Source organism: Selaginella moellendorffii, unplaced genomic scaffold, assembly GCF_000143415.4.
Source record: "Selaginella moellendorffii unplaced genomic scaffold, v1.0 SELMOscaffold_31, whole genome shotgun sequence".
NCBI lineage: Eukaryota > Viridiplantae > Streptophyta > Lycopodiopsida > Selaginellales > Selaginellaceae > Selaginella > Selaginella moellendorffii.
In genome coordinates, this window is record NW_003314292.1 from 499,490 (window position 1) to 523,348 (window position 23,859).

Consider the following 23,859-nt stretch of genomic DNA (forward strand, 5'->3'; position numbering starts at 1 on the left):
CTGGAAGATCTCAAAGTGCCAGGCTGAGCTCCACGATCTGAGGAGAAGCAGCTTGGCTGGAACTTGGATCATCCTCCACATCCGGCAAATGTCTCAAGGCAAATAGCCGGTATCACGGATCAACTTGCAAGGCTGAAAGAACACCTTGAATACGGTGGGTATGTAGTGAAGTCTCCTCTTTGTCGTCACAGATGTTGCTCCACAACAAAGGGAGGTTTTCCAGACATTTACGAAAGTTCTCTTTTGATTTTGATTCTCTTTTTTTTAATCCAGAGACAAGACAGTGCCCCCTCAGTGAAATAGTGAAGAAAATTCTTTGTTGGGAAATTACGACCTTACGACCTTTTGATGATAAGCTTCTTGTATGTGGCAATACTCTTGGCCAAGCAATCTACTACAGATTATTGATGATGTTTTCAGAATGCAAAAAGCTTGGAGTGGAGTTGGTGATCTACCAAACCTCTTTTGCTGAAAATTGTCCACCAATACATCAATTGAAACCTTCTCAAATAGTAACAGTGATTCAGCCTAATCCTATGCTGAAACAAAAGGAATTGATAATGAGCCACTCCAAAGTTCTCAATCCAGTAAGAGAAAGATCATGATTGGGATATCATTTAATACCCTCGCTATATTTATACCATGCATGATTGGATATTCCAAAGCATCTTGTATTTCCAAAAATGCCAGATGTTCAGCTAAATAAAGAATGGTAATTGAAATAACTGTCAAAACACTCAAGGTGCTCATGTGTGTCATTTGAGGAATCTCCATAGCATGGTGGAAATATCTATTTAGGGAGGTTCACTTGGAGCTACAGAGAGCCTGAAAATTATAGGCTATAAAGCTAATGTCTTACAAAACTAACCAATGCACCTTGAACACTCCAAGGAAGGAAATCCTAGTGTATAGATCCTTCCTTCTGTAAGAGTCGAAGTTTCAGATTGAAGAAAAGCTGCGTTCTCTCTATCAAAGCAGGATCCACAGCCATGGCTTTTACACAACGATGGCCACTGGAGGCAGCACTGATGACTTTGTGCTGTAAGTACCGAGCTTGGAACATGAAATCCTGGATTAAAGTTCTTCCACTCAAAATCTTTTGCCACTGATGCTGCAGGTACTGTTTCACCTATTGGAAAGTGCAACACATCAATACCGAACAAGAAAATGACTACTATATCATATGTTTCAAACAATAGCCTAGAGTCTTGGCATCTCACTGTTTCAATCCCAAGTAGGAGTTTCTTGAGTGGGAGATTCGTAGCCATATCCCATATAATGCTCACTTTTTCCATCTTCGGGGCCATGGGAGGAGGATTTACTACATGATAAAAGGATAGTCTACATTTGAGTTGAGCTCAATTTAGCTCAAGTCAATGTTAGTCAATGTCAACTATAAGTTTTATAAAGAAATGTTATGTAAAAAAAAATGTTATTGTTTGGTGAATTTAAAATTCATGAATTTAATTGTCAATGGTTCAAAGAAATTTCTATCTTTTGAATTTATTCATGGAGAAAATTTCTAATTTCTAACACGACCTATACAATAAAATACTGATTGAGTACTTTTCAGAATTAGAAGTTTGTCTGAACCCATAAAAGGTTTTGGGCTTTTTTGGTCCCAAATAAAAATGGGAATATTAAATTTTGCACGAACTTGAAATTTCTATTAAACATAAAAATATATAAATAATTTAAAACACTAATTCATTCATTCTTTAGAGTTTTACAAAGATGGGAAGCAGAGAAGACAAAAAATTTATGAGTAGTTATAACATATAGAAATATGAGAATGTTAATTTTATTTCACTATCACAATCTTTATATTACACTTTTGGTTCTTATTACTCATCTAGGAATGTAAAAATCATTGTCTTTATTGATAAAAATTCTTTTGTTATTTCTGAAACAATAGTCTAAAACAAGAGAAAAGAAGAAGTGAACAGCAAATCCACTTTATAAATTTTTCGATAACTTTTGTAATCTATAAAAATATTACAAAGAAAAGTAAGTTTTTTATATATATCCTATTCCTCTTGATAAGTTGTATCTTTGCAAGGAGTATAAGTGTGTAGTATATATGATATAAACAAATCAAAAAGCCAAATCTATATATATTTTTAAGATTGAAAGGTAATTTTGTAAAAAAGCATGTTTGCATGCCTGTGTGCTTTTGCTATTATTATATATGGTAGGCTAGCTATATAAAATAAGGCTACGTACTAATTTTTAGCTTTTGGAACCTTATAGCCACTAATAGTAAATTGTAATTACCAAGACTGACAATTATGATTCAATATATTGCTATGTCATAATTAAATGTCATTCTTGAGATTGAAATATAATATATTAATCAAAGAATTTGTATTATTAAAGAGTTTATTTCTTCTTCTGTGTTGCAATGGTTTGGAAGAAGTTTACTTTTGGTCCTAGATGCCTCTAATATAAGTCTCCACTTTCATTTCTAAGCTCAACAAAAAATCCACTTTCATCTCTATATAATAATTATTTTTTCCATTTGAGGGGTGTTGTGAGGCTTTTTCATTTGTGACCTCGAGTACAATTGAATACAAATTCCCTTCTTATGATGTTTCTAAAAGAGTTGGATTACTTTCAATGCTCCAAGAGTGATGTTAATATTTTTTTCAAGATATTGCTTCAGATATGGCAAAAGTGCTTGATGTATATATGTATTATCTTCAATGTCCTATATTTTACTTTTATTTGAACAAAATAGATGGTTGCATAGGTTTGGTATATTTTCTTGAGTATTGTCTGAAATGCCTAAAAGTGGGTTTGGAAGGTGTGCATATGTGGATATACAAGAAAATCAAGAAAGAATTAAAGATACACAACTATTATGATTTGATCCCAATTAAATTTATTTGTACCGTCTCCAAGCAGAAGCAAGGTAAAATAAATTTGGCTCAAATGCTTGAGTGTGAGATTTTCTTCACGAAGTACATCACTATGCTTGTAAAGGAATATATAGTTAAAATAGAAGGTGGAAAGTATACAATTGTCATTCAAGACATTCTATTTTACATATATCTAGACTTTATGAAGCACAATATACTTTTTATAAGCATATGTACTACATCTTCATCAATATCTTGCACTAGGATCCTAAAGGGGATATTCATATACACCAAACAAACTTTACTATTACTAAATTATAAAAGACTTTTGGAATTAACTAGATTTTTTAAGACTATCAATGTTTATTCTCTATCAATAATATAAACTTATTATACTTTATAAAATTAATAAAAAACATTTTTCATTTCATTTTTCATTTTGTGCTCTTTTCACAAGTATTCGTATGTTTCCATTTCTGTCTTTACCATCTCAAAAAATATTGCATGGTAATCTTTTAGGTCCGTGATGTTATAGTGTGTCGCAAAAGCATATATACTATTATACTAATCATCACCATTTGTCGCGAATGTGACTTCGGGTATCGAAAGTTACCTGTCGGCTAGTCCTTACGGACACTCTTACCTTACTGCCACGATGGCAGGAGGTCGGTATTGCTGGACCCGTTATCAGTTTCCACCTAAGCTAGTTGAGAAACTGGTCATCACATGTGCACTTAGACCGGAAGGGCACTAAGGAAGGAAATCCTAAGTTGTCATTTAGTCAAGCAGACTTGACACGGTGATGAGAAACTCATGATGTTGGCTTGCACTTGCTAGTGTTAGGAACCCCCGCGATATTGAGATTGGTCCCTCAATATCGCTACATGATAGCTTACCGTGTCTGCCAAACACCCTCGCTATCATGCCCTTAGCGTTAGTCTCAATTCGGTCCCAAATGCTATTTATGGAAAGTGTCCAAATTTGCTCATTTAGCATATCTACGGAATGTAGAGATCGGCCTGAACACAATGGTGTTCGTCCCGTGTCCAAATTCGCAATCTAAGGACATTCCATATTTAGTAAGTTTCGAGCTTGTCCCAGAGACTAACTCCTGGTACTAAGGGAGGCTTGGGGTGAAAGCCCAAAGCGTGTGTTCCTCAAGGGGGGGGGGGCTATGGGGGGTTCCAAATGTATAGTAGGGATAGTGGGTAGGTCGGGCATGGCCGACCAACCTGAGGCATAGTCTAGCTCCCGCTTGCGTGCCTGTCCTTGTTCTGTGTCCGGCTTGGGTCTAAGCCCAAGTTCCATTCCATGCTAGCTGGTGGAGTACCCATATCCTCACGTTAGGCCACCGGTATGCTGAAATAGCGCCAAACTTCGTTTGGCTCCGTTTTGCGTGCTGGTCCTGGCATTGGGATGCTGGTTGCTCTAGGACTGTTCCAAGTCGCTCCGGGCCTCTGTCCCTTCGCTCCTTGGGCTATATGCTCGGGAGTTGCTCCGTGGTCCGGTTCCACCACTCCTTGGCGTCACGCTTGGGAGTTTGGCACCGTTCCTTCGTTCAGTGGCCCAAGGCCCTGAACCTCGGGTTCCTAAGGACACGTGGCATGGACACGTGGCATGTGACACGTGGCATCTGTCACGTGGCACAAAGAGGGTTTAGGTTCCCCGTCGTGGTGTTATCCTATGGTAAATCACCATAGGATAAAGGGTCAAAACCACGTGCGCTACATTTGGTATCAGAGAATGAGTCTCAGCGAGTACTATTCAATGAGATTGGGCAACTAGTCTCGTTGCATACGCAGAGATGAAAACGATGATCTAAGTGGGTACACGTTTTGGTGCAAAGGCTTCGCAATTGGTTCCTTAGGTATGGATATTGTTACCTTATTGTACCTTATGATGTGAGCTTGCGCTTGGGCTCATAGGATGGTTTGGAGATGTTCCATTTGCACGAGTTTGAGCTTGGGCTCGTGAGTGAGGCGCATGAGCAACTCGAGGTTACACTTAGAGTTGGCAGGATTAATATTAGCCTATCGGTGGTTCCATGAGTTGTTCCATGTACCATGGGTGAAAATAAACTTTCCCTGGGTTTGCTATGAGTGGCAAATAGGCTGGTCCGTAGCTGTTTAGCACGGCACTAGTGGATCCTTCCTAGGCATGATTATAATTGGATCAATCAAGACTGTAGGGAATAGTCTATTGGTTCAAGTAATCATTGCCGTGCTCTCTCATAAACTTTTCTTGGATTGAACTGAAGGCAGTGCGAAAGCAAGCTTGAGGTTTGGTCAAAGATGAGACCGAAAAGAGAGTCATCGAGGACGGAGGATCAAATACATAAATCATTTTCTCTTCTTGGAGAGATGATCTGCAACGAGATGTTAACTCATTGCTTGTGTTCACATCATGCAATCAAGAGTCCCTATCTTGATGCATGTTGGAGATGGTGGTCTTACAATGGTGAGTTGTAGGATGGATAGCGGTGAAGCGCTAAACCATTTTGTCTAAGCTTGCTATTGGAAGACTTGGGTTGCAATGCTCAATTCTTTTCCAGGGAACCTTGCTATTGCTCCTTGAGTAGCTTGGTGTTGGATTAGTGTTGAGTTTGGTCGGAAAGAGAGTGGCATGAGCTTGTCCGTGTTGTGAACAAAAGTTAGTGGTGTTGGGTGTCGTAAACCTCTATTGGTGGAGTGTGGCATTTATGTTGCATTTTGTCGAATCGAGTTGGCATTTGATATTCACATGAACGTTTGAAGTAATGACATAAGCCTTGCTCATTGCGTTACTCAATTGATGATCAAGTCATTGTGATTTATATCATATCCATGTGATAATGAGCAATGTGTTTACGAAGTTGCTTGGGTAAATGATGATCAACCCCAAAGTGGTTGATGGAGAAGCTAGTCTACTTGCACGAAGTAGCATTATAGTAGCTTTGACTAGATTCTCAATGGTGGTCCATTATGCTAAGCTTATGTTGGTACCTTGTTTCCTTGAGGGTTTGCCCATAAGGTGTTAGGAATGGGTTGTAGCATTCATTTGCTATAGCTCATCTGTTGATCCGTTAGCACTTGGAGTAGATTATTGGATGGAGAAGGTGTGAGGTTGATGCATTGACATCGCTAGCACTTGTGTTAGTGGAAGTGGCATTGTTGATTCGAGTGATGAGGAATTTTCCTTAGAGCTTAATTTTCCATGTCATTTTTCTTGTTAGTGTTTTGGCTTCACATTGGATCTTGAAGGTGGTTAAAGAAAAGTGTTAGTGCAATGTGGATATCCGATGATGTGGTCTTTGTGATCAAGCCTTGGATGCTCATTTTGCACTTTGCGGATGTCGGTGTTGGATATCGGAAATATGGGCAAAAAGTTGTTCGATGCTTAAGCATATTATGGATCATAAGAATCTGTGTCGAGGTGAACCTATGTGAAGTTGTTAGTAGGAAGAAGTTGGTTGAGTCTTGAAAGTTTGTATTCTTGGACTGAGAGTCATTCTTTCTCTGGGATGGAAAATTTTCCACAAATTTTCTTAGACTTCTCCAATGGCTGATCTGTTGGTCACTTTGCCGAAAACCATTCCATTTTCGTAAGCCAGTACAAACTAATGAAAGGGATGGAGTTGACTTAGGTTAGCTTAGACCTTAGTAGGTAGTTTGTATGATGCGACCCGAAAGGGATGCTGACTTTTGGGGCTAAGGCAATTGAGTTGGATAGAGTCTGGAGTTGGTAGAAAAGTGGCTGTTGCGCTTTTCTAAGAAAGGTGACCCTTGTGCCTTTCTTTTGTAGCGTTGTGCTTGGTGACAGTTTGCACCTTGCATTACGTTAGACTCTATGAGAGTAGTGAACTCTCACTGATCTTGACTTGGTCTTGGTGGCCCTGCACCTTGGCTGAGGATGGTGATGTCCAACTTAGTTGTTTGAGGTTGAGATGTTGGTACCCGTACTATAGCTTTGTCTATGAGGAGGTTGTGTACCGATATGAGTCCATCTCATGGTCTTCACTTTAGTTTCGACTGAGTGTTGATCACATAGCTAGCCTCTTCAAGGCATGCTCAGAGCTATTGACTAAATGCATTAGTGAGCTTATTGCGGTTGAGTTGGATTTGAGTGGTCATTTAGTTTGTGCTTGTCTATGAACTTTTATCTCGTACCTGGGGTATTATGTTCATGTTGGACAAGTATGTAACTCGATGACATGAGTTAGTGTTCGGGTCTTGTGAAGGCAAGTTGAAGGGCGATTGTTAGTTGCTTTGCGACTAGTGATTACTTGTAGACTTTGTCAAAAAGACCGTTGACACTTGCTTTGCTCAATGATGATTTAGCAGTGGTGGGCTTGCTTGACCGGATGGTGTTGCGGAGGATCGTGTCATTAGACATACATGGGTTTTCCATGTTGGCATGTCAATTCCTTTGTCGATATCATTTGGCTACATTTGGTCTATAGTGTTGGATTTCATTGAGTCTTGGGTGGTGATTCACTCTTGCTTTCTTCTAGCTTTGTTCTGGTGTTGATGGCATTGAAGTGATACCTTGTCATTGATATTATTGATGTTGAGATTCAAGTGAGATGAGATGTCTATCCTTAGGATTGATATTGAGTTTCATTAGTCTTGATGAAGATAGTGTTGATGATTGGCTGTAGCTTTGTGTTGTTGGCATTCGTGCAATTGCTAGTTAGCAACTGCATTGACATTCAAACAAAGCTGAGTGGCAAGTTTGAGTTAGTTGTCTTCTAGACAAGATTATTTAGTAGAGGGTTGAGCTTTAGCTTTTCCTTGAAAAGTGATTTAGTCGTGGACTATGCTAACTCTACGAGAAGAAGAGTTAGTGATCGATATTAGAATGTTGAGTCCTTGCTGGATTTGAGTTCGGGATATAGCGATCATTAATGATTCTTTTTGGGCTTGTTATGAAGTGAGTTATGTCTTGCTATAGATGGATTCATGGAGGATCGTTTAGTGCTCACTTGTTGAGCATAGCTCCATTGTGCTTAGCTTTTGGATTGATGCAATAATGCTCTTCATTAGCTTTGGCATTATGAAGTTTGGCTTATGGATGTGTTGAAGAAGACATTGTGGGTTGCACTATAATTTCTTCTTTGGCATTGAAGTTAGCTTCTATGAGACTCGTGATCATTATTAGGCAAGACTTAGCTATAGGCTTCTTCGAGCTTTTGGTTCTTTGAGTTTTCATACTCATTGTTCCATTTGTCCGGAGTTATTCGGGGAAGGCATTTTTGGCTCTTTAGCTTCAATGTTGAAGTTAGTATTTGCATCTAGCAATCATTGGTGATGATTGACTATCATCTAGGATGATTGATTATCCTTGTCAAAAAGTTTTGCTTGATTATTGTTTTTTAGAATGGGTTGCCGTTCTTCGGGATGGTGGATTCCTTCTTAGACGATGATTATGCATCTCTTTATTGATGGAATGATTGATGATCTTTCATGATGGTTAGTTGTTCTCTTTGATGGCTTATGGCTTTTCGCAATACCATATATTCTTTGTGGTTTGCTCTGGATTGGTCTCTTAGGTTTGAGACATCAGCAGGATGTTGCTGACACTTGCTTAGGCAACTTGAGTTCCTTGGTATTGTTGGCTGGGTTCTATTCAGATTGGCTTTTGTGATAGTTAGCAGGCATGAGTGTTTGTTGGTCTTCCCACATTCATTCTCTTCTGTTGATTATTGCTCGAGTTAGTTTTGATAGATTTGGATGTTATTTCCTTTGGGTGATACATTTGCGAGCATTGTGCTTGTTAGTCAATGATACTTTGTGTTCTTTGAGTTCTCTTTAGTAAGTTGTTGGCTTACTGTCTGCTATCTTCAGTAGTTAAGTTTTATCATTGCGTTTACTTGATGATATACTAGCTATTGAATTTTGTTGGATGGTCATTCCTGTGTTTGCCAAATTATGATGATCTGTTGGTGGTTCCTATCTACAATACTACTGGTTTATCGGATGATAACTTGCTTAGAATACTTTTGTGTTCTACTCTAAGATATAATCACTAGTAATTAAGCTTCTCAGATATCATTGTCTCTGACTTTGATATTGTCCATCCGTTGATCTTTGAGTTTGGGCCAGTAATGGGCAGACTGGCTTCGGCACTTCGTGTGCATGGTGAAATCTCTAGTCATGGGGTAGCTACTGTCGACTGGTCACATAACCCGCCTCTTTGTCGATGGTCCTTATTCCGTTGAAAGGGCGTGACCGTGTAAAAAACTCTAACTGCCTGTTTACAGTAGTCTATCTAAACCTTACCGACGGGTTTGGTTTCTTTGCTTAGGAGGGTAGGGGCCTCTGGCTTCTCTCTCTATGTTCCTGCGGGCAGGGCATATCACACTTTTGTAAGCTGGGTGACTCCCAGAGCAGCAGGGGTGGCTGACTCCGTTGGTCATTTCCTTGTCGACGACGGCCGGAAGGTGTCTGAGCTGGTAGCGCATCCGCGTTAGACAAAGAGGTTACCCCCTAACTCATTTAAGTCGGTGCATTTCTCACATAGTGTGAGTACCGTGAACTTTTTATGGAGTTGTTTCCTTGGCGGTATTCTAGACTCGAGTATGCATCGACGAGGACGTCGATCTTCCCAAGGGGGGGAGAGTGTCGCGCATGTGACTTCGGGTATCGAAAGTTACCTGTCGGCTAGTCCTTACGGACACTCTTACCTTACTACCACGATGGCAGGAGGTCGGTATTGCTGGACCCGTTATCAGTTTCCACCTAAGCTAGTTGAGAAACTGGTCATCACATGTGCACTTAGACCGGAAGGGCACTAAGGAAGGAAATCCTAAGTTGTCATTTAGTCAAGCAGACTTGACACGGTGATGAGAAACTCATGATGTTGGCTTGCACTTGCTAGTGTTAGGAACCCCCGCGATATTGAGATTGGTCCCTCAATATCGCTACATGATAGCTTACCGTGTCTGCCAAACACCCTCGCTATCATGCCTTTAGCGTTAGTCTCAATTCGGTCCCAAATGCTATTTATGGAAAGTGTCTAAATTTGCTCATTTAGCATATCTACGGAATGTAGAGATCGGCTTGAACACAATGGTGTTCGTCCCGTGTCCAAATTCGCAATCTAAGGACATTCCATATTTAGTAAGTTTCGAGCTTGTCCCAGAGACTAACTCCTGGTACTAAGGGAGGCTTGGGGTGAAAGCCCAAAGCGTGTGTTCCTCAAGGGGGGGGGGCTATGGGGGGTTCCAAATGTATAGTAGGGATAGTGGGTAGGTCGGGCATGGCCGACCAACCTGAGGCATAGTCTAGCTCCCGCTTGCGTGCCTGTCCTTGTTCTGCGTCCGGCTTGGGTCTAAGCCCAAGTTCCATTCCATGCTAGCTAGTGGAGTACCCATATCCTCACGTTAGGCCACCGGTATGCTGAAATAGCGCCAAACTTCGTTTGGCTCCGTTTTGCGTGCTGGTCCTGGCATTGGGATGCTGGTTGCTCTAGGACTGTTCCAAGTCGCTCCGGGCCTCTGTCCCTTCGCTCCTTGGGCTATATGCGCGGGAGTTGCTCCGTGGTCCGGTTCCACCACTCCTTGGCGTCACGCTTGGGAGTTTGGCACCGTTCCTTCGTTCAGTGGCCCAAGGCCCTGAACCTCGGGTTCCTAAGGACACGTGGCATGGACACGTGGCATGTGACACATGGCATCTGTCACGTGGCACAAAGAGGGTTTAGGTTCCGCGTCGTGGTGTTATCCTATGGTAAATCACCATAGGATAAAGGGTCAAAACCACGTGCGCTACACCTTTACACGAGTTTGTGCTTGGGCTCGTGAGTGAGGCGCATTAGCAACTCGAGGTTACACTTTGAGTTGGCAGGATTAATGTTAGCCTATCAGTGGTTCCATGAGTTGTTCCATGTACCATGGGTGAAAATAAACTTTCCCTGAGTTTGCTATGAGTGGCAAATAGGCTGGTCTGTAGCTCTTTAGCACGGCACTAGTGGATCCTTCCTAGGCATGATTATAAGTGGAACAATTAAGACTATAGGGATTAGTCTATTGGTTCAAGTAGTCATGGCCGTGCTCTCTCATAAACTTTTCTTGGATTGAACTGAAGGCAGTGCGAAAGCAAGCTTGAGGTTTGGTCAAAGATGAGACCGAAAAGAGAGTCATCGAGGATGGAGGATCAAATACGTAAATCATGTTCTCTTCTTGGAGAAATGATTTGCAACGAGGTGTGACCCATTGCTCGTGTTCACATTATGCAATCAAGAGTCCCTATCTTGATGCATGTTAGAGATGGTAGTCTTACAATAGTGAGTTGTGGGATGGATAGCAGTGAAGCGCTAAACCATTTTGTCTAAGCTTGCTATTGGAAGACTTGGGTTGCAATGCTCAATTCTTTTCTGGGGAACCTTGCTATTGCTCCTTGAGTAGCTTGGTGTTGGATTAGTGTTGAGTTTGGTCGGAAAGAGAGTGGCATGAGCTTGTCTGTGTTGTGAACAAAAGTTAGCGATGTTGGGTGTTGTAAATCTCTATTGGTGGAGTGTGGCATTTATGTTGCATTTTATCAAATTGAGTTGGCACTTGATACTCACATAAACCTTTGAAGTAATGACATTGGCATTGCTCGTGGTGTTGCTCAATCGATGATCAAGTCATTGTGATTTCTATATCATATCCATGTGATAATGAGCAATGTGTTTACGAAGTTGCTTGGGTAAATGACGATCAACCCCAAAGTGGTTGATGGAGAAGCTAGTCTACTTGCACGAAGTAGCAGTGTAGTAGCTTTGACTGGATTCTCTATAGCGGTCCATTATGCTAAGCTTAAGTTGGTACCTTGTTTCCTTAAGTTTGCCCACTAAGGTGTCAGAAAAGGGTTGTAGCATTCATTTGCTATAGCTTGTCGGTTGATCCGTTAGCACTTGGAGTAGATTGTTGGATGGAGAAGATGTGGAGTTGGGGCATTGACATCACTAACACTTGTGTTAGTGGAGGTGGCATTGTTATTTCAAGTGATGAGGAAGTTTCCTTAAAGCTTGATTTTCCATGTCATTTTTCTTGTCAGTGTTTTGGCTTCACATTGGATCTTGAAGGTGGTTGAAGAAGAGTGTTAGTGCAATGTGGATATCCGAAGATGTGGTCTTCGTGATCAAGCCTTGGATGTTCATTTTGCACTTTGCGGATGTCAGTGTTGGATATCGGTTAGATGGGCAAAGATGTTCGAGGCTTAAGCATATTTTTGGATCATGAGAATTTGTGTTGAAGTGAATCTATATGAAGTAGTAGGTAGGCAGAAGTTGGTTGAGTTTTGAAAGTTTGCATTCCTGGATTGAGAGTCATTCTTTCTCTAGGATGGAAAATTTTCCACAAATTTTCTTAGACTTTTCCAATGGCTGATCTGTTAGTCACTTTGCTCGAAAACCATTCCATTTTCGTAAGCCAGTACAAACTGTTGAAGAGGGTGGAGTTGGCTTCGGTTGGCTTAAACCTTAGTAGATAGTTTGTATGATGCGGCCTGAAAGGGATACTTACTTTTGGGGCTAAGGCAATTGAGTTGGATAGAGTCTAGAGTTAGTGTAGAAAAGTGGCCGTTGCACTTTTCTAAGAAGGGTGACTCTTGTGCCTTTCTTTTGTAGCATTATGCTCGGTGGCAGGTTGCACCTTGCATTTTGCTAAGACTCTATGAGAGTAGTGAGCTCTCACTGATCTTGACTTAGTCTTGGTAGCCTTGCACCTTGGCTGAGGATGGTGATGTCCAACTTAGTTGTTTGAGGTTGAGATGTTGGTACCCATACTATAGCTTTGTCTATGAGGAGGTTGTGTACCGATATGAGTCCATCTTATGGTCTTCACTTTAGTTTCGACTGAGTGTTGATTGCATAGCTAGCCTCTTCAAAGCATGCTCAGAGCTAGTGGCTAAATGTTTTAGTGAGCTTATTGCGGTTGAGTTGGATTTGAGTGGTCATTTAGTTTGTGCTTGTCTATGAACTTTTATCTCGTACCTGGGGTATCACGTTCATATTGGGCAAGTATATAACTTGATGACAAGAGTTGGTGTTTGGGTCTTGTGAAGGCAAGTTGAGAAGTGATTGTTAGTTGCTTTGTGACTAGTGATTACTTGTAGACTTCGTCAAGGACCGTTGACACTTGCTTTGCTCGATGATGATTTAGCAGTGATGGGCTTGCTTTACCGGATGGTGTTGCGGAGGATCGTGTCATTAGGCTGGCATGGTTTTTCCATGTTGGCATGTCAATTCCTTTGTCGATATCATTTGGTTACGTTTGGTCTATAGTGTTGGATTTCATTGAGTCTTGGATGTGGTGATTCACTCCTTGATGATGTGTTATCTGTCACTGAGTTTTGCTAAAGGATTGGTCTCGGATACTAAGTATAGTATCTTCGACTTTGGTTAGCTTGGTTGCTAGAAAGCTCTGAGTGGTGATTCACTCTTGCTTTCTTCTAGCTTTGTCCTGGTGTTAATGGCATTGAAGTGATGCCTTGTCATTGATATTGTTGATATTGAGACTTGAGTGAAATGAAATGTCTTTCCTTAGGATTGATATTGAGTTTCATTAGTCTTAATGAAAAGTGTTGATGATTTGGCTTTAGCTTTGTGTTGTTGGCATTCATGCATTTGCTAGTTAGCAACTGTGTTGACGTTCAAATGAACTGAGTGGCAAGTTAAGTTAGTTGTGTTCTCGATGAGTTTGTTTAGTAAGGGTTGAGCTTTAAGCTTGTCCTTGAAAAGTGATTCAGTCGTGGACTATGCTAACTCTACAAGCGAAAGAGTTAGTGATCAACATTGGAAAGTTTGAATCCTTATTGAGTTTGAATTGGAATATATTGATCATTGATGATTCCCCTTATGCTTGTTACGATGTGAGCTACGTCTTGCTATAGATGGATTCATGGAGGATCGATTAGATGATCACTTGTTGAGCATAACTTCGTTATGCTTAGCTTTCGGATTGATGCAGACATGCTCTTCATTAGCTTTGGCATTATGAAGTTTGGCTTATGGATGTGTTGAGGAAGATATTGTGAGTTGCATCATGATTTCTTCTTTCACATTGAAGTTAGCTTTTATGAGACTTGTGATCATTATTAGGCAAGACTTGGCTATAGGCTTCTTCGAGCTTTGGTTCTTTGAGTTTTATGCTCATTGTTCCATTTGTTAGAAGTTGTTGGGGAAGGCATTTTTGGCTCTTTAGCTTTGATGTTGAAGTTAGTATTTGCATCTAGCAATCATTGGTGATGATTGACTATCATCTAGGATAATTGATTATCCATGTCAAAAAGTTTTGCTTGATTATTGTTGGTATAGAATGGTTTGCCATTCTTCGGGATGGTGGATTCCTTCTTAAACGATGATTATGCATCTCTTTATTGATGGAATGATTGATGATCTTTCATGATGGTTAGTTGTTCTCTTTGATAGCTTATGGCTTTTCGCAATACCACATATTCTTTGTGGTTTGCTCTGGATTGGTCTCTTGGGTTTGAGACATCAGCAGGATGTTGCTGACACTTGCTTAGGCAACTTGAGTTCCTTGGTATTGTTGGCTGGGATCTATTCAGATTGGCTTTTGTGATAGTTGGCAGGAATGAGTGTCTGTTGGTCTTTCCACATTCATTCTCTTCTGTTGATTGTTGCTCGAATTAGTTTTGATAGATTTGGATGTTATTTCCTTTGGGTGATACATTCGCGAGCATTGTGCTTGTTAGTCAATGATACTTTGTATTCTTTGAGTTCTCTCTAGTAAGTTGTTGGCTTACTGTCTACTATCTTCGGTAGTTAAGTTCCATCATTGAGTTTCCTTGATGATATACTAGCTATTGAATTTTGTTGGATGGTCATTCCTGTGTTTGCCAAATTATGATGATGATGGTGGTTCCTATCTACAATACTACTGGTTTATCGGATGATAACTTGCTTAGAATACTTTTGTGTTCTACTCTAAGATATAATCACTGATAATTAAATCTCTAAGATATCATTGTTTATGACTTTGGTATAGTCCCTATATATTGATCTTTGAGTTTGGGCCAGTATAGGCAAACTGGCTTCGGCACTTCGTGTGCATGTTGAAATCTCTAGTCATGGGGTAGCTACTGTCGACTGGTCACATCACCCGCCTCTCTGTCGCTGTTCCTTATTTTGTTGAAAGGGCGTGACTGTGTAAACAACTCTAACTACCTGTTTATAGTAGTCTATCTAAACCTTACCGACGGGTTTGGTTTCTTTGCTCAGGAGGGTTGGGGCCTCTGGCTTCTCTCTCTATGTCCCTGCGGGCAGGGCATATCACACTTTTGTAAGCTGGGTGACTCCCAGAGCAGCAGAGGTGGCTGACTCCGTTGGTCATTTCCTTGTCGGCGACGGCCGGAAGGTGTCTGAGCTGGTAGCGCATCCGCGTTAGACAAAGAGGTTGCCTCCTAACTCATTTAAGTTGGTGCATTTCTCACATAGTGTGAGTACCGTGAACTTTTTATGGAGTTGTTTCCTTGGCAGTATTCTAGACTGGAGTATGCATCGACGAGGACGTCGATCTTCCCAAGGGGGGGAGAGTGTCACGAATGTGACTTCGGGTATCGAAAGTTACTTCTCGGCTAGTCCTTACGGACACTCTTACCTTACTGCCACGATGGCAGGAGGTCGGTATTGCTGGACCCGTTATCAGTTTCCCACTTGAGCTAGTTGAGAAACTGGTCAATGACCATGCACTTAGATTGGATAAACATAAGGTAGGAACCCTATGTGTTTCTTGCTGAGCATACTCGGCCTGGTTTGAGAAACTTGAGTCATTGGCTTGCACTTGCTAGTATCAAGAACCCCCGCGATATTGAGATTGGTCCCTCAACATCGCTAGATGATAGCTTACCATGTCTGCCAAACACCCTCGCTATCATGCCCTTTGTGTTAGTCTTAATTCGTCCCAGATGCTATTTATGGAAAGTGTCCAGATTTGCTCATTTGGCATATCTATGGAATGTAGAGCTTGTCCTGAACACAATGGTGTTCGTCCCGTGTCCAAATTCGCAATCTAAGGACATTCCATATTTAGTAAGTTTTGAGCTTATCCCAGAGACTAACTCCTGGTACTAAGGGAGGCTTGGGGTGAAAGCCCAAAGCATGTGTTCCTCAAGGGGGGGGGCTATGGGGGGTTCCAAATGTATAGTAGGGATAGTGGGTAGGTCGGGCATGGCCGACCAACCTGAGGCATAGTCTAGCTCCCGCTTGCATGCCTGTCCTTGTTCTGCGTCCGGCTTGGGTCTAAGCCCAAGTTCCATTCCATGCTAGCTGGTGGAGTACCCATACTCTCACGTTAGGCCACCGGTATGCCGAAATAGCGCCAGACTCCGTTTGGCTCCATTTTGCATGCTGGTCCTGGCATTGGGATGTTGGTTGCTCCAGGACTGTTCCAAGTCGCTCTGGGCTCCTGTCCCTTTGCTCCTTGGGCTTTATGCTCGGGAGTTGCTCCGTGGTCCGGTTCCATCACTCCTTGGCTCCACACTTGGGAGTTTGGGCACCGTTTCTTCGTTCAGTGGCCCAAGGCCCTGAACCTCGGGTTCTTATGGACACGTGGCATAGACACGTGGCATGTGACACATGGCATCTGTCACGTGGCACAAAGAGGGTTTAGGTTCCGCTTCGTGGTGTTATCCTATGGTAAATCACCATAGGATAAAGGGTCAAAACCACGTGCGCTACACCATTGTTTCCACCAAAAGCCAAAAAACATATAAAGCATTTTTTATAAGTCATGAAATTACAATTTTCTAAAATAAATAGAAGAGAATTCGTTTTCACCCAATTTGTTACACCCTCTGTCATTGCATTTATCTCCAACTTGTGATTATTATCTTCATAATCCTTTCTTTCTTTCTCTTATATAATTTAGTTATGTTATGCAATGGAATGATTATTGTAACTTCTAACTCTTGAATTACTACTTTGGAAAGAAAAATTACAAGAGTTAAAATTACCAACATTAGAACTCATAAATGTTTGTGTGTATTTCCTTCTTTTTGAATAAAAGTACAAATGAAGATCCATAAATTCTAGACACTATATTATAATAAACCCTTCAAAAATGTATTTTAAAGAAAAACTAAGTCTCTCTTTTATATGCAACAAGTTTACGTTAATAGTTTTTTTTTTCATTTCAAACGGTTATATAGCCTTACATAGAATCTTATTTCAAATTTAATAATTTTTAATTCTGACAAACCTGACATTTACTAGCAAAAAAGCACAAAGTACAAATTTAAGGAAGTGATAAGGATACTTTTTCTGCAAATATTTTAGTTTATGTTCTAACAAACATCTTTATTATAGCATGTAGTAAATATTCAAATTGTTAGAACAAAAAGTATCCTTTAGAACAATAATGTGTAGAGGGTTCTGAAATTATTAGGTTCCCTATAACTTTAATATTTTAAAGTTTATAATGTTTGTACTAAATTACAATAAAAAATTGAATTTAACTCATGAAGTCAAAACTCAAGAGTGACCATGCTTCTTATATGATGTGAAGGAAGCAAGGATGACAAAAAGAAAAATGCACCTTCTAATCCATTTCATTGACTCTTCACTTCTTGCAAGAAGCCTTTCATAGCTGAAGAAGACCGATGCAGATTTGTCAGTTGTGAGCTTTCAAGCAAATCATATTCATGCACCGGTGGCTACAGATCCACATGGATTTTAAAACTTATGAAGAACCTCCACAACAAAATGCTTATGCGGCTGTGGAGAAAAGAAGCTCTCGTCAAGTCCTATCCCTGTAAAACAACTCCATAAGAAACATACCATGCAAAATGATGGCAGACTGAAACAAAGTTTTACACTGTCCTATCTGGCTACGAGCAAGCAGCTTACAAGATTCTTCGCACCTATTGAAGACTGCACAAGCATTCTTCTTTGCTCCGAAGAGAAAGTGAATCCTTGCAGAGAATCGCTGCAGCATCGTTGATGTCAGAATAAGATCTTAAAAGCTATTAAAGTCAAGAGATAAACCCTAGATGTTCTGTGCGATGCTTTATCCTGAGAGCAAACTTGTCGTGATGAATCCGAAGATAACCAAAAATCTTTAAAATTCTACCAGCATTTGGCGCGGCTGAAACGTTGAGTACTTAAAGTTTCCTTTTCCGCCCGTTCAGCATGCCGGGTAAAGGGGATCTAAAGCGCAAAGTTTTAGATTCATTCCCGCTAGATTGTAACCTATCTGAATGAAAAATAAAATTGCGACAAAGAGAAGTACCAATGCTTATCAATGAATTCATGAGTAGCGTTATGAGTAATGTTGACGAGCCATTTCATCGGTTAGATCGTCCTGGAGTCGCCATTCGAAACATAAATAGTTTCGAAAAATCACAGCCTTCAGATTTGGTCCCATCCTTATAAAAAAAGGTTATATCCCTATAAAAAGGGAGAATTCCTTCATGTGATTTAGGGTTTACATCAGAAAGGAAAAGCATGGATATGAGTTTCTTCTGGCGGATCAAGTTCACACTTCTCTTCCCAAGCTGGGTGCCCGATAGTCCAGTCAACTACGCGTTCATGCTCATGTTGACTGCGGGGCTCGGAGCTCTCCACGAATGGATTGCTCACAAGAACTGGATGATTCTCACTGCCTATTCCACGCCAGAACCCATCATGGGCAAGGATCCGCAGAGAGACTACCCCAAGCAACATGACGACGCGATACTGGTTGCGGTGTTGATGCATGGCGCCTATGTGACCACGAGCTACTTGCTAATGATGATGGCTATGTCGTTCAACGCAGGGATCTTCATTGCAATCACTGTGGGATTGTGCATTGGATTCTACGCCATCTGGCCCCTGGAATCGTCAAATCGTGCCAGGATTGTGCCAGGGCCAGCATCTTGTTAGAGAATTAAGATTAAGATATTTCTATCTAATCATGGGTTTAAATTATAAACATTCTCATAGCTTAAAAACTTATGAATTATTATTATTATTTATATAACAAAATCAAGGCTTGGCACTCACTCAGATAATTCTCCTTACTGATGGATTCATTAAACTTACAGTAGAGATGCCAGAACCGTTTCTGGGTTTCAAAATGAAATTTAGTTGCAACAAGCCTTAGATATCAGTCTAGGATTCTAAGGGATTTTAGAGATTGCGTCCCTTGAACAAAAGTTGCCAAGAACGGGGAAGAAACACAGCGGTTCCATGGCTTTCATGACTTGAGAGGCAAGTTGACGCACCGACTTGATGATGAGAAACACCCATGAAGGCCTTCTCGTAGTTGTGTAGAGCCAGCATTGTCCTCAAGTACTTGAGCTGAGAAACCATCTCCCAGGACTCTAAATCCGATTCAATAGTGGCCCTAGCATATGAATCTCCATTGCTTTCAAATCGGGGACCTGGAACTTACAAAGAACTACTTCATTTCTTTCTATATCACCTTTTGCAGATCATTTTCGATTGATGGTGGTGAGTCCATCAAATGTGGGACTCAAACATTTATGCCTCTACAACTGGGACTCAAGCTATAGTATCATATAGCCACATTTCAATGGGTATTTTTTAGGCTTCCAAGAGACTAGGAGAGAGGTCTTAGAAATATAAGTATTTTGTTCTTATATATTTAAAATAGCAAAGGCCTTATATTCCAATCTAAATTTGGATCTAATAAGGTTTCTTTCTATCAAGAGCCTTTAGCTAGCTTTCTTTCTATTTATACCTTCGGGGACCTCGGATCCCAAAGCAGCAGTACTCTGAGTTGAAAGCCTCCCCACTGCGCTACAGTTCCACCCAAGCATCCCACCACTTCCTGTAGCGTTTCTCATCCGGCATTCCCTCATTGCTCCGGCAGTGTGTGGGAACGTCTTTGACCGGGAAACTTAACGCAACGAAGAAGAGCCGAGAAGCTCCTGGAAAACCCTGCCGGAATCACGAGAGCCCGAATACCGGGGCTTGAATTATTTCCCCTTGGTGAGTCCCTAAACATGCTCTTTGCAACAAAAGACTATTTAAACGAGGAACTTACTAGTGTGCAGCACAAAATTAATGCAAGCACTAAAGAGAGCCAGGGCTCCTTACACACTCACAAGGCGGACCTCTCAACATTTTTTCCCTTCCAGTAGAGTGACGAGCTGCCCAAGAAAAACACATGCTCCACCAATTGACGCCACAATGGAAATCCAGAAATGTCCGTCGTGGTGTTCGACCGTGTCGCTGTAGAACACCCAAAGAAGAGCGGCTATGGTGTTGAGCATTGATGAAACCATGAACCTTGGCTCCGTGGTGAAGCCCAACTCTGCCCCTTCCCCCCACACGCCGACATACCAGCGTGCCCACGAAGCAAACGACCTCATGAGAAACGGGAGACCCCAGAAGATGCCATACGAGACGGCCAAAGCATTGTAAGCCCAGCCGTGGGGGTCATGACGGAAAGCTCGTCCAAAGATCGATGGAACAACACACGCGATGATGTAAAGAATGGGTGTGGCAATCCCCCTCACGAATTTCGGTAGCGACTTCCTGGTGATGGCGAGCTGAGCGGCAGAGATGCCGTAGGCGAGAGCTGTGAAGGTCGCGCTCCAGCGACAGAAAGCCGACCACTCCGCCATGGTGAAGATCCACTTTTCAGTGGTCGCCAGGAAGTTGAGAAAGCCCAATGACGCCGAGCACAGTAGCACGAAGCATCCTGGCGCTAGGCCCGCTGAAGCTGGCGGTCGACGAGGGTAGTCGTAAGCGATCAAGACAACCGGGACGCTCGCGAGGAAAGACGCGACACTAGAGCCGGTGCCGATCCAAAACCCGCTTGCCGATGGCGATGGCGGTGGCGATGGCGATGGCGATGGCGATGGGGTTGCCGATGCCGATGCCGATGCCGATGCAGCGCTTGCCGCCGAGAGATTCTGCTCGAAGATCGATCCGCGCTGCCGAGGAGGCGGGGGAGGAGATCTCTCGAGCCATAGCCGCAGAATGGAGACACAAGACACGAGAAGGAAGAGAACGAGAATCGACCTCATCCTCCTCTCCTCCGGAGCTAGGGCTCAAGAAAACGCGGCTCCGATCGAGGAAAGGCCTGAGCTTTGGCCGCGAATTTGCCACTCGAAGCATCAAGAAAACGCGGCTGCCGCGGCATTTCAAATCAAAGGCCTTGGCGAATTTGCAACTATAGAGGCAATGTAGGTCAATCAAGCGACGCAAGAGGGCTGGAAACAACGAGCGCCTAGAGAGACCTCGGCCTCCGGTAAGATTTTTCTCTTCTCGAGTTCCATGGAACGTCGGCTTTTCCTGTTTGTGTTCGTGTCTAGTTCTTAGCAGTCGCCCAGCGAGGCGAGAACGAGTAAGAGCTTTTTCGTCTCTAATTCTTAGCAGTGCCATGGAACTCGGTTTTCCTGTTTGTGTTCGTGTCTAGTTCGTTTAGCACTTGGATTTTTCCTGGTTGTGTGTGATTCTTTTCGTCATGGAACTTCAGTTTTTCCTGTTTGTGTGTGAGTCTAGTTCTGAGCTGGAACTTGGTATTTCCTGTCTGTGTGTGATTCTTTTCTCCATGGAAGTTTGTGTGTGATTTTTTCGTGGAACTTCGGTTTTCCTCTTTGTGTGTTGTTTAAACTTTTTTGGACATGGGAAAGTGATCCGATTTACTGGCAGGCGATCGTCGTTCCTGAGAAGGAGCTCGCGCTTTTTCTGGGTTTCGCCCCGGCTGCTAGAATTCTTCGTTCCTCCACCAGTTTTTGGAGTACTACGTTCTCTAATATACACTTCACAGAGCTTTGGCTGAGCTCAAAGGTGAGAGGTTTCCTTTAGTTCTGCTTCATTTCTTTGTTTACTGATCTCACGTTTCCAACAGCAGGGATTCCTCCACCGGGGCCGAGCTTCAAGGTTGGAGAATTATTTGTCTAGTTTTGGAATCTCACGAGTTCTCTTTCTGGCAGCAGGATGAGATGGTAATGGCCAAACACGTAACGTTTATCCGTGAACTTCAAGAATGGATCGCTGCTAGTATTGATATCAAGTTTATGGACGACAAGCTGACCGAAAGCAGTGCCTCGGGGCGGTCCAAGAACGTCGTCGGAGCTTCATATCGCTAAGAGAAGGTGCGTGTTCTACGCGAGCTAGCGATTAGGATCATCTTTGACAGATGCCTGCGCCAGGAAACTCGAGAAAGACGTCTCAGTTTCGAGTGTTCATGCACTGACGTTCTACTCTCGTTTTCTGGAGGCGATCTATGAGTTTGAAAGATCGACGAACTGGTGGTGATGAGGTTGAATCCCGCATCACGGGGTTTTGTTGAAGAGGAACCAAGAGCGTTGCTTCTTTCAAGTTTTTGTTTTATCATCTTCGTGCCAGGAAACTCGAGACATGGAATCCGAGTGATCTATGTCCGAGTGTATGGGGAATATGCTTTTCGTTTGAAAAAAACCGCGCTCAAAGTTTTGCCTTATCCAACTCGTGGGTGGGGCCGAATTATTTTTTATATCTATTGACAAATGGGGCCCGACCAAATCAAATTCACTGCAACTAGACAGGAAAAAAAACATCTTTGGTCCAATTGATCTCTGCCGTGAATCTTGGAGAAAAGCTAGTTGTATAAGGGCACAAAGAGGGACATGAGAGAAAATGTGCTCATAGAGATTTCTCCTGGATGAATGACACTACAGGTTCCATTCTTTTTTCTATTTCCTCAAGTGAATGAGAAGATCTCAACAGAGGTTTCTTCTTGCAGAGAGCTTTCTCGCCATGTTCAAGTTCTTGAGTGACTCGTCCGAAGGAATCACCTGTGATTTCAAAGGTGAGATTCCAAGTTTTGTCTTTGTACCTCAGGTCGATGATTTATCAGGAGTCACCATGCCAGAAGTTCACCTAGAAGTCGAAGGTAAGTTCTCCTCAAACCTTCCAAAGTTCCTGGAGTTTTGGAGCAACGTAAGTACCTCAAAATGCAAAGCCATAACTTCACAGAGACTCTGTTTCCTTACCAAACTTCCTGATCCAAAACCAAGCTGGTGACGAAGATGATGAGGAAGAGAATCTAATGAAGCTGCGAAAGGAGAAGCAGACGCAATCCAACCGTGAGTCCACCAAGCGCTGCACCTCAAGAAGCAAATCCAGCTTGAGGACAATAATTATCATTTTCATTTTGAGGCGGTGTTGTGAGGTTTTTTCATTTGCGACCTTGAGTGCAACTAAACATGAGTGCTCTTCTTATGATGTCTCTAAAAGAGTTAAATTGACTTCAATGCTCCAAAAGTGATGTCAATATTTTCTTCAAGATTTTGCTTCAGATATTGTTTGATATAAATATGTATTATCTTCAGTGTTCTATATGTTACTTTTTATTTAAACAAGACAGATAGTTGCATGGGTTTGGTAAATTTTTTTGAGCATTGTCTAAAATGCCTAAGAGTGGGTTTGGAAAGTGTGCACATGTGGATGTATAAGAAAATCAAGAAAAAATTAAAAACATATAGCTATTATGATTTGATCCCAATTAAATTTATTGGTACTGTCTCTAAGCAAAAGTAGGGTAAAATAAATTTAATTTAAATGCTTGAGTGTGAGATTCTCTCCATAAAATACAGTACAGACTTTATGAAGCACTTTATGAAGCACGAGAAATATGGGAAGGCATATACTCCTTACAAGCATATATACTAGATCTTTATCAATATCTTGCACTAGGATCTTAAAGTGAATATTCATATATACCAAACAAACTTTACTGTTGTTAAATTGTAGAAGACTTTTGGAATTAATTAGATTTTCTAAGACTGTCAATGTTTATTCTCTATCAATAATATAAACTTATTATACTTTATAAAATTATTAAAAAATATTTTTCATTTAACTTTTTATTTTATATACTTGTAAGTGCTCTTTCCACAATATTGCCCATAGTATTCATATGTTTCCATTTCTGTTTTTACCATCTCAAAAAATATTTCATAGTAGTCTTTTAGATACATAATGTTATAGTGTGTCACAAAAGCACATATACTATCATATTGATCATCGCCATTGTTTTCATCAGTAGTGAAAAAACATATAAAATATTTTTTAAAAGTCATCGAAT

The 23,859-nt window shown here is 41.5% G+C and overlaps 1 protein-coding gene across 1 annotated transcript; it reads left to right on the top strand.

Annotated features, from left to right (window-relative positions):
• The first annotated feature begins 18,281 nt into the window (after positions 1-18,281).
• On the top strand, positions 18,282-18,698 carry LOC9649392 (copper transporter 5). Its single transcript, XM_002976466.1, has one exon. It carries the CDS (start codon positions 18,282-18,284, stop codon positions 18,696-18,698), a length of 417 nt encoding a protein of 138 aa, XP_002976512.1.
• Positions 18,699-23,859: the final 5,161 nt, after the last annotated feature.